This window comes from Morus notabilis, unplaced genomic scaffold (genome assembly GCF_000414095.1).
Source record: "Morus notabilis unplaced genomic scaffold, ASM41409v2 Scaffold2678, whole genome shotgun sequence".
Taxonomy (NCBI): domain Eukaryota; kingdom Viridiplantae; phylum Streptophyta; class Magnoliopsida; order Rosales; family Moraceae; genus Morus; species Morus notabilis.
The window spans coordinates 1-17,258 of NW_010364817.1; the positions used below are offsets into that span (position 1 = coordinate 1).

General features: G+C 37.3%; 2 protein-coding genes and 1 pseudogene across 2 annotated transcripts; 2 read left to right on the forward strand and 1 right to left on the reverse strand.

Annotated features, from left to right (window-relative positions):
• The first annotated feature begins 1,460 nt into the window (after positions 1–1,460).
• Positions 1,461–3,707, forward strand: LOC21385350 (putative expansin-B2). The gene is made up of 4 exons (XM_024171459.1): positions 1,461–1,641; positions 1,772–1,884; positions 2,325–2,512; positions 3,287–3,707. The coding sequence occupies exons 1-4, from the start codon at positions 1,461–1,463 to the stop codon at positions 3,612–3,614; spliced, it is 810 nt and encodes a 269-aa protein (XP_024027227.1). The 3' UTR covers positions 3,615–3,707.
• A 1,111-nt stretch (positions 3,708–4,818) lies between these two features.
• The window catches only part of LOC112093300, a 22,256-nt pseudogene continuing 9,816 nt past the window's right edge, over positions 4,819–17,258 (forward strand).
• On the reverse strand, positions 9,091–11,218 carry LOC112093299 (CTD small phosphatase-like protein). Its single transcript, XM_024171454.1, has 6 exons — positions 11,201–11,218; positions 10,557–10,685; positions 10,347–10,467; positions 10,164–10,245; positions 9,768–9,921; positions 9,091–9,671 (listed from the first exon to the last, which is right to left on the reverse strand). Exons 1-6 carry the CDS (start codon positions 11,216–11,218, stop codon positions 9,537–9,539), a joined length of 639 nt encoding a protein of 212 aa, XP_024027222.1. The 3' UTR covers positions 9,091–9,536.

Consider the following 17,258-nt stretch of genomic DNA (forward strand, 5'->3'; position numbering starts at 1 on the left):
TATATATATATATATATATCACCGAGAAATTAAGAATAAGAGATAAATTCATTAATTTACTAGTTAACTATTTCAAAAATTTTCCAACTTTTGTGTTTTGATCAATAAACCAAATGTTTCTTCGTTACCTATAGATACCTATAATTATTTTTTTGATACGATATATATCTCTATTTAACCTTTTCTTTTTAGTAAACTATTTGCATGTGGAAAGGACGTTTAAGGTCAAAACAATTAATTTTGTCACTTTCGTGATAAAAATATACAGAAAATTGATCAAAACCCATGTTCTTCATATGATTACGACGAGAAAAATGATGGAGAATAGGTCAAAATTGAGGAAAAAGAAAAGGAATTTAAGAAACGTTTGGTAGGACGCCGTTATCGTTATATGTAGCTTACACATTTGGCTTCTTACGATTGTAATAGTAGCAAATTGCATGGATATCTCAGGTCCTCAAGTAAAACATATTATATACATACACATCACAATTTTAAAGTAGAAAAAAGTTTTCTCAAGGGTACAAATTTAATGAAATAGATTCCTTGAAATGTCATGCAATTTTAGTAGGGATCAAAACATTAGTGCTTTATGCTTGGATTATTATTATTATTATTATTTATGTAAGCACTCTCTAATACCATTAGTGGATTGATGCAGCTATAAGAATGTCTTTTTTTCTTCTCCTCCTCTCAAGATGCATTTAGAATTTTATATATTTTATGACCCACTTTAGGAGTCTTGTCCAACTAATATGTTGTACACCATCGGTGTAACTGAACTTATTTTTACAGTGAAATTAAGTTAGATGCTTTCCGTTCAATTAATGGATCCTAGAATTTCTAAATGGCATCAATTATCTCAAGATGCATTTAGAATTTCATATATTTTATGACCCACTTTAGGAGTCTTGTCCAACTAATATGTTGTGCACCATCGGTGTAACTGAACTTATTTTTACAGGAAAATTAAATCAGATACTTTCCGTTCAATTAATGGATCCTAGAATTTCTAAATGGCATCAATTATCTCATCTTTTATTAGAAAATTTATATCTACTCGCTGACAAATCCTCAATCCATTTGAGTCCAATTCTGCAAAGCTCAATAACATTTTCTATATGCAGAAGAAAAGACGTAAAATCGTAATTACTTATCCTTGCATATGTCAAATAAGATCTCATGACCTCAAAGCACATGACCATATATTGCAAACCCTGACCGAAATCCCCAACGACAAAAAATATAAATTATTGTATAGAGAATTCAAATCAATTATTGTATCTACGTGGACTAGTACTCTACTCATATAGCCATGAGTCTCCGCCCTTAATCTTTTCCTTTATAAATACCACTGCAGAGTTTGCAACGAAAAGCATAGTCTAAATCACAAGCAATTTAATACATAGAAAAAAAAAATCACAAATTAGTGTAGCAGTAGTATATATTAATACATAGTCATGGCTGCTATTAAGTTGTCCTTGTTCATCTTGTGCCTTCCCCAATTGCTTGTTCTATTTTGCTCCTTTCAGCTTTGCTTTAGCTTTAGAGCAAAGCACTTGAACTTGTCAGCCATTGGCACTCATTGGGCGCCCGCCGGAGCTACATGGTACGGCAGCCCCGATGGCGCCGGAAGTGATGGTACGTCACTAATGATTAATTCCCATTAATACATACATAATGTACATAAAGAAATTATGATTGTGAGAGTTAAAAGAGGTCTAGACGCCTAGTTATGAACAACTTAAAATGTTTTAATGGTTTAATGCAGGGGGGTCTTGTGGATATGGAAAGTTGGTGTCGCAAACTCCTTTTTCATCCCTGGTTACAGGAATAAGCCCGTCTCTCTATAACTCAGGCAAGGAATGTGGAGCTTGCTATCAGGTATATATAAATAAGTGTTGGTTTTGTCTTTAATTAGCAAAAAATGCTTGGGCGGCATTACCGGTGTTGAGTACTACCATTAATAGAAGGTGAACCTTACTTATAACTCTCATATTACGAGACTTAACTTTTATAAGTAGATAGTGCTCAATATCATCAGTGTTCTGTAGCATTGTTCTTAATCAGTAGCGTTTGAGTTAATATATCAAAGGAAAAGAGCCTTTTTTTCCCCCTTTTCATGAGTCAATAATATTTTTTACTACTGATTGTTGAAATGACTTTTAATTCTTGTTTCTATTGTTTATAATTATTAATTCTCTATTCCTCTATAATAATACACATAAAACATTATTGATGTGACATGATGTACCTTTAAAAAGCACTATTCTTACTGGCATATATGTACTAATCATGGTAATTTTGTTTGGCAAAATATATAGGTGAAATGTACAAAACACCCATCTTGTTCTGGCAAAGCAGTGAGGGTAGTTATAACAGATTTATGTCCTGGATGTGTCTCCGAATCTGCTCATTTCGACCTCAGCGGGACTTCATTTGGCGCCATGGCTCTTCCGGGTCAAGAAGAAAAACTACGAGACGCGGGAGTTTTGGAAATTAGATATGCGCGGTATAATGTTTATAAATATTTAAATTTCGTTTATTTCACCAATTTGAGTTTTTAGTTCTAAATTTTTACAGTAAAAAACTCTAAAAAAATGTCACATCTAATTTTTTTCTACTACAGCAAAAAGTTCTTAGAAAATGTCACATCTCAATTCGAATTAAAAACTCAAATCCGCGAAGTGAACAATGCCTAATTGGGCTAGCTAGCTTTTACTTAGTATTCATATACTCAACTAGTTCATAAGAACAAATATTCACCAATTGAACATTAGGGTTAATCTCATTTTTAATCTTTATTTTAGTTCTTAAATCTTAACATGCTTCAAAACAAGTCCCTAATTAATTGTTAGTTATTCCATCCATCCAGCCATCAAAATCTCGAAGGAAAATGACATACAATGACCATGTGTGGTTTGGCAACGGAGGTTAATTTTGTAATTCTACATGTTAGGGCATAATAATATTTGAGAAGGACAAGACGCCCTTTTCTGTCATAACAATATTTGAGAAGGACAAGACGCCCTTTTCTGTCAATATTTGAACGAGCAAATGAACAAAATGATTAATTTGGGACAACGAAACCTCTAGTAGTTCAGGACTTTTGAGGACTTCTTTTGAGATGTTTTAAAAGTTATGGATCAAAATGAGTTTTCGTCATTGTTAAGGATTAAAAATGGAATTAACCCAAACATTCAGTAATGTGTTGTGCGTGACATTCCACTACCAAACCTAATTAATTAAAACAATCTCTTTGTCATCTTTTTTTTTTTCCTCCTAGTGTGGCATGTGACTATTCAGGGAAGACCATAGCGTTCCACGTTGACCAAGGGTCAAACTCCAACTACTTTGCCACAGTGGTCGAGTTTGAAGAGGGAGATGGTGATCTAGGCGCCGTCGAGCTCAAGGAGGGTTCGTCGGAAGAATGGCGGAAAATGCAACAATCATGGGGTGCGGTTTGGAAACTAGACGCAGGGGCAGAACTACACCCACCATTGTCAATCAAGTTGACATCCCAATACTCAGGCCAGACTCTTATAGCAAAGAATGTGATCCCTCAGGGTTGGAAGCCTGGTGCCACCTATAGATCCGTGGTTAATTACTTATAATATTCACTTCATATATATATATGTGCGCGCCATATAGTCTTAATTATGTTTCCATCTTATATTATATGTGTGGAAACTTGTAGCTAGGCATGGTGGGGGGTTTTTTTTTTTTTTTTTAATACAAGTTTGGGTCTTTTATCAAGGTGATGTATTAGAATCAGCGAAAAGGTTAATTATGTGCTAGTAAAAAGGTTGATGTTTGTATTTTTTTCACAGCTAGCTTCGAGATCAAAGATATGATCCGGCTGCTTGTAGAGATGAAAGTGTATCATTACTCATAGCAATATGAGTGTGTATATATATATATATATATATAAAGTTAGATATTGGATATATTTTGGTCTTTTTTAACGTGTGGCAAAGACTTATGTCTTTTGCTTTGCATTCTGCTCTGAGGTCATTTGGAAAAGAAACATTAAGATAGAGTTGTTTCCTATATTTATATCATGCAGTTTAAGCTTATAAAATGTATAACATATATTTTAGGTGTTCTCAACATTGTACTCTTGATTTTGAGTTTCATATCAAATCTATACCTTCTCTTAATTAACTACTAGTTTTGAGCACTTAAATGAGGACTTTTAGCCTTTAAAGATTATCATTAATTTTTTTTATTGGCTTGTTCACTCTATACCTCACAACTAGTAAAGTCATTAGAGTTGTCAAAATAGGGAGAATGTATAAATTTGAAGTGCAAATGAAATCAAAAGGTACAAACTTGAGGACATTAAAACGCATATCAAATGTTTTTAGTAAGATTAAAATACAGGGTATAAAAATAATAAATGTCCCACTAATAAGACATTAACATATTGATATCATTGTAACTTGTACAAAAGTGAGATGATAAGAACATTACATTAAAATAAAACTAAGAGTTTGATTTTTATCTCTTACTTTTAATTAATACCCTTTTGACTAATATAATTATTTAACTAAAAAAATATTAATGAAGAATAAAAAAAAATCTAAACTTGTACATTTTTTAAAAAGTATTTATCTCTTTTTTCCTAAAAAATAAGTACCAGGCCAATTTAAATCTTCAATCAATAAAGAGGGCGTCCAATGAGCCGAAGAGTTCATGAGGCCCGTTACACGTCTCCATTCAGTTAAGCCAATCTGCCTTTGTTGATTCAGCAACACACGACAAATAAATGGGAAAGAATCTAACCAAAGTGAAAATTGGTGGGTTTACTAGCGCTAAAACTACAGTGTCAAATCCTGCGTTTTCTAGTACCAACTCAATTGACCTCACACCATTTCCGTCCAAGTTAAGCTTCATCTTCAACACTTGGAACCCAGAATTTAGCAGTAAGAGCGCTTGCGACTCAAGTATCAGATTCATCACCACTTACCAGTAGATATGGTCAAAGCTATTACGGTTCATGAAATTGGTGGACCTGAGGTCTCTCTATAAACACCACTCTTTTATTTTTATTTCATTTTCCCTCTTCATTATTATTTACTTTGCACATGGAGCTCCTTTATTTATTTATTTGTTTGTTTTCCCAGATTGGAAGTTGGGATTTTTAGCTTTGTGTTTGTAGTACATAATTAATTATCATTTCATGATAACCAAGTTCGGATTTTCGGTGGGATTTTTTTTTTCCCCTAAAAGGGATTAGAATATCATCGGATTTGACTTTAATTACTGCCAAGTTGATGAAGTTGGTATTTGCTGAAATAATCGACTAGTAATAACATTTTTTTTTTTTTTTATGATTTTCAAATTCCCATATCCGATGATGTCAATGCTAATGCTAAACTTCTCTATTTTACTCACTTTGTTGAAAATGATTATGAAAGGTGTTAAAATGGGAAGATGTGGAAATAGGAGAGCCAAAGGATGGCGAGATTCGTGTGAAAAACAACGCCATTGGACTGAACTTCAATGATGTATACTTCCGTAAAGGGGTCTATAAGCCTCCTACAATCCCCTTTATCCCAGGCATTATTTTATTCCTCTAGATCTTACCAATTAAACACAATTTGTTATGATGATAATTGCAGCTTGTAATCATTGTAGTTGTCATTAGCTAATTAATTACTTGCTTCATTGTATGCCAAGTAATTTTACTCTATTCCAGGTAGGGGGGCTTGTGGTGTTGTGACCGCAGTAGGTCCTGGAGTGACTAGCACGCAAGTCGGTGATGTTGTGGCTTATGCTGAGATCCTTCCCACAGACAAAGTTGTGCCTGTTCCGGAATCCGTTAGTCCAATTATTGCTGCATCCATAATGCTTAAGGGTACGACAGCCCAGTTTCTACTCCGCCGTTGATTCAAGGTATATATAATTAGCTATACAGCCTCGTTTTAAGTTTAGCTTTTATGTATATGAGTCGTTACCGTAACAAATCAGGAATGGCCCTTTCGCTTGTGTAGCAAGTGAAGTAGAACTGACAATGCTATTTATGCAATGCTGGTTACTGTGTCTAATAACAGAGTGATAATTGTATCTTTTTTGCGTAATATTGCTTAATTGTCACTGTATAGGTTGAACGCGGACACACAATTCTGGTCCATGCAGCAGCTGGTGGAGTTGGTTATCTATTGTGCCAGTGGGCTAATGCTCTTGGAGCCACTGTCATCAGAACTGTCTCTACAAAAGAGAAAGCCGCTCAAGCCAAGGATGATGGAGCTCACCATGTCATAGTTTACGGGGAAGAGAATTTTGTTGCCCGTGTTAATGAGATTACATCAGGCAACGGGGTTGACGTCGTCTATGATTCTGTAGAGAAGGATACCTTCAGGTAATGGATACTTTTTTACATACCTAAACTACAAAAGTTCTGCTTGTTTGTTGTTGCAAAGATTAAGGCCAGAACCGGATTTTGTTGATTCATAGTAACTTCTGCTTTGTGGTTCTAGTCCGTCGCGGTCCAGAAAGAATTCTTATAGCATAATATTTTTTGTTTACAGGAATCATTGGCATGCTTAAAGCTCCGTGGATACATGGTGAGTGTTAGAATGTCGTCAGGAACACCAGATCCAGTACCATTATTTTTAGGTTGTTAGTTAGTTTAGAATTTGTTGTTAGTTTTCTAGAGTCTGTTAGTGCTTAGTTATGTACTAATGTAACTTACACATGCTTTTGTACACGTGTACTTGTACAGCAGTGTATATATATATATATTCTTGTACTGGTACGAATATTCAATTCAATACAGAGTGAAGAATTCATTCATTTTTGGCTTCTCTGTTTTCGCTTCTTTCGTTTTCACTCGTAATATGGTATCAGAGCATGATTCGCTCGCTATTTGATTTTTTTTTTCTCTCGATTCTTCTTCTACAAGATTGTTGAGTGTTCTTCAATTTCTTCACGAATTGATTCTCTTCCTCAACATTCTTCAATTTCCGGTTGTGTTTCTGATAAGCCCCCCGTGCGTTTTACATATGTTCGGAGGAAACGCCACCACGAGCCAAGGTTGGCAGCTGAAACTCAAGTGGAGGCTGACGTGGAGGGAGGAGCTCGGGAAGAGGAATTAGGAAGTGGCTGAGTCAGTAGGAAGTTACTAGTTAGTTAGCATTGGGATCAGTGAGGGAGAATAAGGCTTAGTAGTATAAATAGAGTAGGAAGGAGAATAGAAGGGTATCGAATCATCTGTATACTTCCGAGAGTGGAACCTAGGAGAGCAAGGGATCTCTCGAAAATCCCCTTATCCCCCCTTGTAACCAATCGTCCGCCATTAATACAATTCAAGCTTCCGATAGTATTCCTAGGAATTCTGTCTCAATTCTACTAACAGAGAATAGGAGTCTAACAGACGTCTTGTCCCCTTTTGTACTCTTCTAGTTTTTATTTTTAATAAAATTTATCGTTTCTTATTAAAAAAAAAGAACCAGAATGTTTCAAAGGGAAAACACAAGTACAAATTCAATTCTACTCTAGCTTTTGTAAATCGAAATATACTTTTCAGCAATTTTCTTTCCTTTTCTTTTAGTCGTTTTAATGAAGTGATGAAATTATTTCCCATGTTGGACTTAAACAGTAATGGAGTTTAGAACTCTTCTGATGGTATTTTTATCTTGCAGCTACCTCCAGCACAACTAGAAAATGCATTGAATAGAACACCAGCTCTGAAAGCACCATTAACTACGCATGCTAGCCAGCCAGATATTCGATCTTCACTTCCAAGGTTCATTGAAATCAACCGTTTCTTTTTGCCCGAGACAATTTAGCAGGAAGGGGGAAGCTATAACCAGTAGTTGGTTACTGACATGATTCATGTTATTATTTTCTGCTTTTTCAGGTCAATATTGGTAGTTTTGGGCATTGCTTCAGATTCCCAGCCCCAAACAAGTCAGCCACAGGCTGCAGAAGCGATCACCTTAGATAAGGAGGTGGTCAAAGAAAAATCTAAAGAATCATCTGGTGCTTCTTGACATGTCAACTCAATTTCCGAAGAGTCTATGAATTTGGCATTGATGAATCCAGCAGACGCATCACCGGCTTGTCGGGATCAATCTTACCTTCCAAGTGCTGACTAATGTTGTCCAATGTTTTGGCTCAGAATGAAAATCAAACACGCAGGAAAATCCATCAGTCGTCTTCTCAGATGGAAAAGCAATGGTTATGTTGTACTATACCCTATAAGCGGACATAGATAGAGCATGTTTCCAGGTCACAATAAGTAGCTGCGCCATCCGATTTCACTGATAACCGGGCAAATTAGATAAGAGTTACTGTCGGAATTTTGCCTGTGGAATAATGCGTTGATAGTATAAGTTCTACTTTTAAGATATGTTTACTTTTACATGTATTGATTTGTTTACTTTTAACATAGAAATGATGATTTAATAGTGTCAGCATGTAGAGAATGTGACAAGGAAATCTTAATCCCAAATCTTCTCTTGGTATTATTTTACGTTGAGTACAGTAAACATTGGATTATTTTTATATGGTTATTTTATTATGCATAGAGACATTTTAGTAATTAACTTTATAAATTTTGTTGCCCAACTTTAAGTAATGGTAGCTAAGCTTTATTTATTTCACTTGATCAAGTTAAAAAGTGAATTCATATGAGAAAACACTGCAATTAAAAAAGTTAAATTTAAATTTTTATTAGAGAAATTATGTAGTAAGAACTTAAATTATGATTTAAACTAACGTAACGAACGGTCAGATTGTTTCTGATTCCACTTCATAATAGGGATAAGTAAACAACAGAAAGAGAATACTATTAACCCATTACGTTATCCATTACTTTCTATTGGATGGTATCTTCTGGTTTGAAGCTTGGGCAACCCTTTCTTTTTCCCCCCAACGACGTAGGAGCTAGATTAAAACTGTGTTAATACTGTCCAATCTGTAGACGACAGCCAATAATCGAATAAAGATAGCAGGTTTTTAAACACCTGCTTTCTTTGAAAAGAGTAGTATTAGGACGCCACTAATCACAGTGAGAAATCAATTGTCCTCCGTTTACAGCAGTTAATTGTGACACTAGTGCTTGTTTGCCACTCCTACAAACCCTGAATAAATGTAGCATAGCAAATATATCCAAGAGAAACTAAAGAGTCTTGCATAACAAATCACCTCTCAGTAATGCCATTATTAAGTCCGTACTGTGGTTGTAACTTGTACCTTTCTGTTTGAAAAGGCAGAAGAAAACTAATCAGAGCGGAAGGATTTCACATAACAACGAGAAGACTCAGAAGCAAACATCTCACTTTCAGAGTACATGAAGATTGATTCATAACTATTTCGCAAACCTTACAATTTAATCCTTACAGCCAGGGCAAAAAATCAGAGTTGAGCTCATTCATGACAAATTTCGTGGTTTGTTAAGAATCTCCCTGGAAGCTTTTTCTCCCAGAGGAAATCTCAAAAGAACATATAGTACCCTCTGCGCAAACTCTTAATATAGAACCAGAGGCACCTGCCTGAGAAGAACCAGCTGTTTTGAAACTTGGTTAACATCACATTGGCGAACCAAATACAGGAATTCCATGCATTTGAAACCATTCTGGCATGCGGAATCTATCACAAAGCACAGGCCTGACATCTTTTTGCTTGGAGAGATGTTTAAGGAGTGGAAGCAGGACTTCCAAAAGCTATGCAATCCACACGACAGAAGTAATCACAAACTATGAACGTTGCATTTCTTTTTAAGCAACCATTGGTCTTTTTGAAAAAAGTCAATATATTACCTGATCATCATATGGTTGTCCAGCGGAGAATGGAATACATGGTATACCATTTGAGGGTTGTAACAAGAAACTAAATGGATTGTTGTCGACGATTACAACTCGAGACAAATCCTTTGATAAATTAGACAGGTCCTTCACATGTTCTCGATATTCCCTGTCATTGACATCAATGTAATGTCAATAAAGTAGTAAATGAGCTGTGTGATTTTTAGCGGAATTCTCGCTCAAGTGATTGTTGAGTTTATGGAGATGTACCGAGTTTTTCACAAAGGTATTTGAATCAAGATTCAAAGTGCAGTTACTATAATGAGTCATACTTTTATGTTACTTTTACAAAATAAATAAATAAATATGGATACTTCGGGAAGAATATCATGGTTTATGAGTAATACTTACGTGCTAACTGTAGAAGGACGATAAAGACGAAGGCTGAATCGGTTCTCCGCATCTATCCTGTCAACAAGTGGTCTAGCATAGCCTGCACGGTATTTTTAGAGAATTAGTGAGAAAAGAAAAGATTTAAGAATAAAACGGAGAAAGGGAAAACGAAGCTTAATTGAAACTAGTATAACATTAAACCTTCAAGACCAGCAGTAAATAGGACGAGCACAGCAAATTCACCGATCTGTTTCAAAAACTCTTGCAAACCAGGTCGTTCAAACACAGTCACATAACTTATCTTTGGTTTACCATCACATTCCTTCATTAGATATAAGCACATTAATTATGTCGTAATGACAATCAGACCGAACATAAAAGTTACAGCGAGAAAGATAGACAGAGACCGACCTTGTCCGAAGACACACATTCTAACTCAAACCACTTCAACCCAGCTTCCGTAGCTTGAATTTTAACAATGGCAGGCAAGCTAGATGTCTCATAAGCACATACAAGTGTCTCATCCAAGTCAAGAACCACCTGTATCACCAAGTTGATTCATTAATTCATTGAGTCAGATATTCATATCATCCTGTCTCCATTCTAACCAATTGTGGAAAACTCAAATCCCTTCAGTAATTGGACGGAATCAATTACCCGGGCTTACTAAATAATTTCTTATAATGTAGAGGACTCCATCTATTATAAGAAACTAACAAACTATTTGCACAATGTAAAAAGTAGCCGACCCTTGCATTTAGTTAGGAAGTTATTTATTTTCTTAGAATAGATTTCAGTTTCTGTTTTCCTTATTTAGATTTTGTAGTTTCCGGTTTTTTTCCTGATTTGGTGAAATTCCTGATTTTCAGGGATTCTATTTCCCTTTCTCGGTGGACTGGTTTGTCAGCCATCCTAGCCTATATATTAGGTTGTATTTCGTTGTTTATGAATAAGAATAATCGGAATTATTCCATTAATTTCTTCATGGTATCAGAGCCTTGGGTTTCTGAACCCTAATCTTCTCCAAACATCTTTTTCCCTTGCCGTACTCTCACCATGACAAAATACGGCATGGCATCACAATCCTCTTCCTCGGAAATCACTTCTAGATCCGAGCCTAATTCTTCAGCCCCTATTATCCCTGATTCTTCCTCTCATCTTGTCACAAATCATAAACTTCATGGCCATAATTTTCTTCAATGGTCACAGTCCGTTTTTATGTACATCTGCGGCAGAGGGAAGGATGGACATCTCACAGGCGAAATCTCTGCTCTTGAAACAACATATCCGAAATACAGGGCCTGGAAAACTGATGATCACCTGGTTATGTCATGGCTAATAAATTCCATGACCACGGAGGTTGGAGAGAACTTTCTGCTCTACAGGACAGCCAAGGAAATATGGGAGGTTGCACGTGAAACGTATTCCAGCACTGAGAATTCCTCAGAGTTGTTTGAGATTGAGACCAGATTGTATGATCTACGACAGGGAGAATTCATGTTTCTCAGCTACGTCGGGTGGTTGGACAAGGGCAGGCCATCTCATCTCTGCCAGCCCAGCTGACCGGTGATTTGGAGATGTGCGCAGAGCCGACTGATCTGCTTGGGGTGCGACATACGCCTCATGGGGGTCGTTCTGATTTGGAGGTGTTGATTCGTTGGGCTCAATTGCCGGAACATGAAGATACGTGGGAGTCGTATGCTGCTATTGATGCACAATTTCCTCACTTTCACCTTGAGGACAAGGTGCGTCTTTGGGGCGGGGGTAATGATAAGCCCCCCGTGCGTTTTACATATGTTCGGAGGAAACGCCACCACGAGCCAAGGTTGGCAGCTGAAACTCAAGTGGAGGCTGACGTGGAGGGAGGAGCTCGGGAAGAGGAATTAGGAAGTGGCTGAGGCAGTAGGAAGTTACTAGTTAGTTAGCATTGGGATCAGTGAGGGAGAATAAGGCTTAGTAGTATAAATAGAGTAGGAAGGGGAATAGAAGGGTATCGAATCATCTGTATACTTCCGAGAGTGGAACCTAGGAGAGCAAGGGATCTCTCGAAAATCCCCTTATCCCCCCTTGTAACCAATCGTCCGCCATTAATACAATTCAAGCTTCCGATAGTATTCCTAGGAATTCTGTCTCAATTCTACTAACAGAGAATAGGAGTCTAACAGTTTCTTCTTCAATTTCCATGGGAACTCCGAGATCTGGTGATTCTACTTCTTCTGGCAAATAAGCCATTGATGATCCCTTGAGTCCATATTTTCTTCATCATTCCGACAGTCCTGGCCTTGCGCTTGTCTCACAACAACTGACTGGAGATAACTATGCCTCCTGGAGTCGAGCGATGATAATTGCTCTTTCGGTGAAGAACAAGCTAGGGTTCATCGACGGATCTATTCGGAAACCAGAAGGTACTGATTTGAACCTTTTTAATTCATGGACCAGAAACAATAATGTTGTTATTTCGTGGATTTTAAATTCCGTATCGAAGGAAATCTCGGCCAGTATACTTTTCTCTGAATCCACTTGTGAAATTTGGATTGATCTTAAGGATCGATTCCAACAAAGCAATGGACCTAGGATTTTTCAGCTTCGTCATGAACTGATTAATCACAATCAAAATTAAAATTCTGTTGGTGTTTATTTCACCAAACTTAAAGCGTTGTGGGAGGAATTGAGCAATTTCCGCCCTAATTGCACTTGTGGAAAATGCACTTGCGGTGGTGTAAAGGAATTAACCTCCTACTTCCAGATGGAGTATGTCATGTCCTTTCTAATGGGATTGAATGACTTTTTCTCTCAAATTCGTGGTCAGTTGTTGCTACAGGATCCCATTCCGCCCATAAACAAAGTGTTTTCCTTTATTTCTCAAGAGGAACGTCAAAGGATGGTTAGCAATCAAGTCACCTCTGGGAATTTTGATCCTATTAACAATTCGGCTTTTATTGTTCGTAATGATGTTAACAAGAAATCAGTGGAGAGGCAAGTTTTTCTGGTGGAAATCGTTATCCAAAGAGGGAAAGGCCTTTCTGCACCCATTGTAATTACCATGGTCATACTGTTGATCGTTGTTACAAGCTCCATGGTTACCCTCCTGGATTCAAGTAGAAACAAAAAGGCCAGAATGTGTCAGTTAATCAGCTCTCAAATAAGCCTTTTTCTGAAGACCAGAGCACTGGAGACGTTGGGGGTTTCATCAAGACCTTGAACGGCAATCAATATCGGCACCTGATGAGCATGCTTTCCTCTCATTTGGCTGCTTCAGTTACAACCTCTAATCAGCCAGAGGATTCCTCAGGTACACATTTGGCAGGTATATGTTATTCTGTTCCTTCGGCATCTTATCTTTCTTCTGAACGTATTTGGATTGTTGATTCTAGAGCTTCCCAGCACATTTGTTTCAATGCAAATGTTTTTCTTTCCATGAGACCTATAAGGAATGCGTGGGTTACTCTGCCAAATAATGTTAGTTTTCTTGTTAGTCTTTGTGGAGATGTGAGATTAAATGCCCAACTGATTCTCAAGGATGTTCTGTTTGTCCCCCAATTCAAATTTAATTTGAACTCTGTGAGTGCTCTAAGTGCTACTTCTCAGCTTACCTTTGAGTTTTTCCCTGATCACTTCAAGGTTCAGGATCTTGCCAGCCGGAGGATGATTGGCAAGGGTGATAGAGTTGCAGGCTTATATGTGTTCTTGACAGGTTTCCTAGCAGATTCTTTGCAAAACACTTTTCCTATAAGTGTAAATAATGTTTCATTTCATACTTGGCATTGTCGATTGGGCCATTTATCTTCTAAAGTACTAGGAGTTTTGAAAAACACTTTACATTTTCCTGATCCATTTTGTAACAGCAATAATCCCTGCTACATTGTCCATTGGCAAAGCAGCGGAGATTGCCCTTTGTTTCTCATAATCATAAATCACAATTTCCTTTTGATCTTGAACATTGTGATATATGGGGCCCTTATTATTTGAGTGCTACGTCTGGCCATAGATTCGTCCTCACTCTTGTTGATGACTGTACCCGATTTACATGGGTTTTTCTTCTTGGGCATAAGTCTGATGCAGCAAGGATTTTACCTCGTTTCTTTAATCTGGTTCACACTCAGTTTGACAGTAGAATAAAGGTTTTTCATTCTGATAATGCTAAGGAGTTGGATTTTTCTGAATTTTTCTCTGAGAAAGGTGTTTTACATCAGTTTTCGTGTGTTGATAGACCTCAACAAAATTCTGTTGTGGAGCATAAACATCAACATCTTCTCAATGTTGCACGGGCGTTGTATTTCCAGTCAAGGGTTCTACTTTCTTTTTGGAGTGAATGTGTGCTTACAGCGACATTCCTCATAAATAGGACCCCTTCTCCTTTCCTTGGGAACAAATCTCCTTTTGAACTGCTCTATAAAGCTTATGTGGATTATTTGTCACTTTGGGTGTTTGGTTGTTTGGCTTTTGCCTCAACTCTACCAACTCACAGAACCAAGTTTGATTCTCGAGCTTGGGTTTGTGTTTTCTTGGGTTATCCAACAGGCATGAAAGGTTACAAGTTGTATGATGTGAAGACAAAATAATTTTTTGTTTCTCGGGATGTTGTGTTCCATGAGGATGTTTTTCCATTTCATACTGTTGTTCACACAGATTCTTTGGTGGATCCTTTTGCTGATTTTGTTTTGCCGTCTCCATCTCTTGATTCTATTTCATCCTCTTTTCAGCCTCAAACCGTTTCTTCTTCATTTCCTTCCCCAGACCATGGTTCTACATCAGCCATAGTTCCACTGAGACATTCTTCCACGACTATTCATCCACCTTCTTATCTTCGTGATTTCCATTGTAGTTTGGTTTCTCTTCAGCCTTTTCCCCATTCCACCTCATTATATCCTCTATCTCGCTACATGTCTTATGATTCTCTCTCTTCTTCCCATAAGCATTTTGTTTTAAATGTTTCTTCCCAGTTTGAACCCCAGTTTTTCCACCAAGCTGTCAAATTTCCACATTGACAAGATGCTATGAAGGAAGAATTGTCTGCCATGGAACTCAACAAGACATGGTCTCTTGTTCCTTTGCCTGTTGGAAAACACACCATTGGATGCAAATGGGTGTACAAAATCAAGTATAAAGCTAATGGTTCGATTGACCGATATAAAGCTCGCTTGGTTGCTATGGGCTATACACAACAAAAGGGCGTGGATTTCACTGAAACTTTTTCTCCGGTTGCCAAGTTAGTTACTGTCAAAATTTTGCTTGCTCTCGCTGCAAGTCATGGCTGGCATTTGGTGTAGTTAGATGTTAATAATGCCTTTTTAAATGGGGATTTATTTGAAGAAGTCTACATGGATCTCCCTCTTGGTTATCAAAGTTAGGAAATTGCGGTTAATCATGCGCAGAAGCTTGTGTGCAAGCTTCATAAGTCAATTTACGGCCTTAAACAAGCTTCACAGCAATGGTACTCAAAGTTTTCTCATGCCTTGATGAAGTTTGGATTCACTCAGTCAAAATTTGATTACTCTCTTTTTGTTAAAGGCTCGGGGTCCAACTTTGTAGCCTTGTTGGTCTACGTTGATGACATCATTATTACTGGTCCGTCTCATGCTGTCATTGCTTCTCTCAATGAGTTTTTGCATACTCAGTTCAAGCTCAAGGATCTCAGTCCATTGAAGTACTTTCTTGGCCTGGAGATTGCTCGGGCTTCCAAGGGTATTGTCCTTTCGCAGCGACACTATACTTTGCAACTACTTGAAGACACGGGGTTCTTGGCCTCCAAGCCTGCGGTTGTTCCAATGGATCCTAAATTCCAGCTTAATGCTACTGATGGGGAACTTTTGACGGATCCTTCTCAATATAGACGTCTCATTGGCCGTTTGTTGTACCTCACTCTTTCCCGTCCTGACATTACCTTTGCTGTGCATAAACTCAGCCAGTTTTTGTCGAAGCCACGGGTTCCTCATTTGCAGGCCACTCATCATCTTTTGTGGTACCTTAAGAATAAGCCTGGGCAGGGTTTATTTTTTTCTTCCTCTTCTTCTATGCAGCTCAAGGCGTTTTCTGATGCTGATTGGGCATCTTGTCCTGTAATGACTGAGAAAATTCCAGACCTTAAATAATACAATTCATGTATTTTTAAGCCAAGGATTTTCTTAGAAAATATTATGTTATATTGTGAATGGAGGATTTATGGAATTAATATATGTATTCCTAAATTCTATAGTAAATTTCATGTTAAGTTCATGTTTCGATCAAGTAAATTCGATCGATAAATTCTCGCCGTATTTTAAGGCGGAATAATTTTCAGTACAAGTATAGTTTGAGAATCTTAATTTCAAGAATCTCTAAGCACAGCACGATGTTAGCGGCGTATAAAAAAAACGCACTGACATTTTAAAATAAGAAAAAAAAAATCCTTAATTGCCAAACAGTTAGGTTAAAGTCACAAGATAAATACCTATAGTAGATGGATACAATATGAGCTCGGGAGTTGACACTGTCAGAAACGTCATTCTCGGGATAGAATACAGAAAATTAAAATTTAGAATTTATTCAGTCTAAAATTAATTTCAAGACTTGAAACAGTTCGAAATATTAAGCGAGTAAGAATATAAAACAATATTGAATTATTCAGAAATTAATATTGGACTGTAAGTAGTAGATTAACTTACGTGAGCTAAACTAATTACCTCTAATCAGTATAAATTTAATCTGTTTAGAGGAAATAATTGAGGATAAGATCAGACACGTAATCTTGCCTTAATCAGATACTTTATATAGTGAAATTTTTAGGGTTTTTGCACTTTCTTTCTCTTATTCTCGCTCATTCTCTCTCTCCTCTCACGTTCTCTCTCACACAAACCATCAATGGCCAAATACTCAAGTTAAGATTCCGACCTCCATTTTTGACACCACCGGTGTCAATAGAAAGATCTCGACGAGCTGAGTTCAACGACATGCGGCACGACCTCCAACCCCGCCAGAATCAGCCGCAATCGCCGGCGGAAGTTCCGAAAATACCAATTTCTTCCCGTCGTGATATCTCCGTCATCCGACCTCCGATTGAGATGATTTCAGTCCCTATGGACTCAGTACAGCGAGACGAAGAAAACCCATCCATTTTCACAGCTCGATTCTGGC

Excerpts from the sequence above, each read along its gene's own strand:
- LOC112093299 (XM_024171454.1), bottom strand. Across the intron at positions 10,468-10,556 it reads AATGTGTGTCTTCGGACAAG|GAATGTGATGGTAAACCAAA; the intron begins GTCGGTCTCTGT and ends TATCTAATGAAG. Across the intron at positions 10,246-10,346 it reads ATTTACTGCTGGTCTTGAAG|GCTATGCTAGACCACTTGTT; the intron begins GTTTAATGTTAT and ends AATACCGTGCAG.
- LOC21385350 (XM_024171459.1), top strand. The coding sequence starts at position 1,461 with ATGGCTGCTATTAAGTTGTCCTTGTTCATCTTGTGCCTTCCCCAATTG. Across the intron at positions 1,642-1,771 it reads CGATGGCGCCGGAAGTGATG|GGGGGTCTTGTGGATATGGA; the intron begins GTACGTCACTAA and ends GGTTTAATGCAG. Across the intron at positions 1,885-2,324 it reads AATGTGGAGCTTGCTATCAG|GTGAAATGTACAAAACACCC; the intron begins GTATATATAAAT and ends CAAAATATATAG.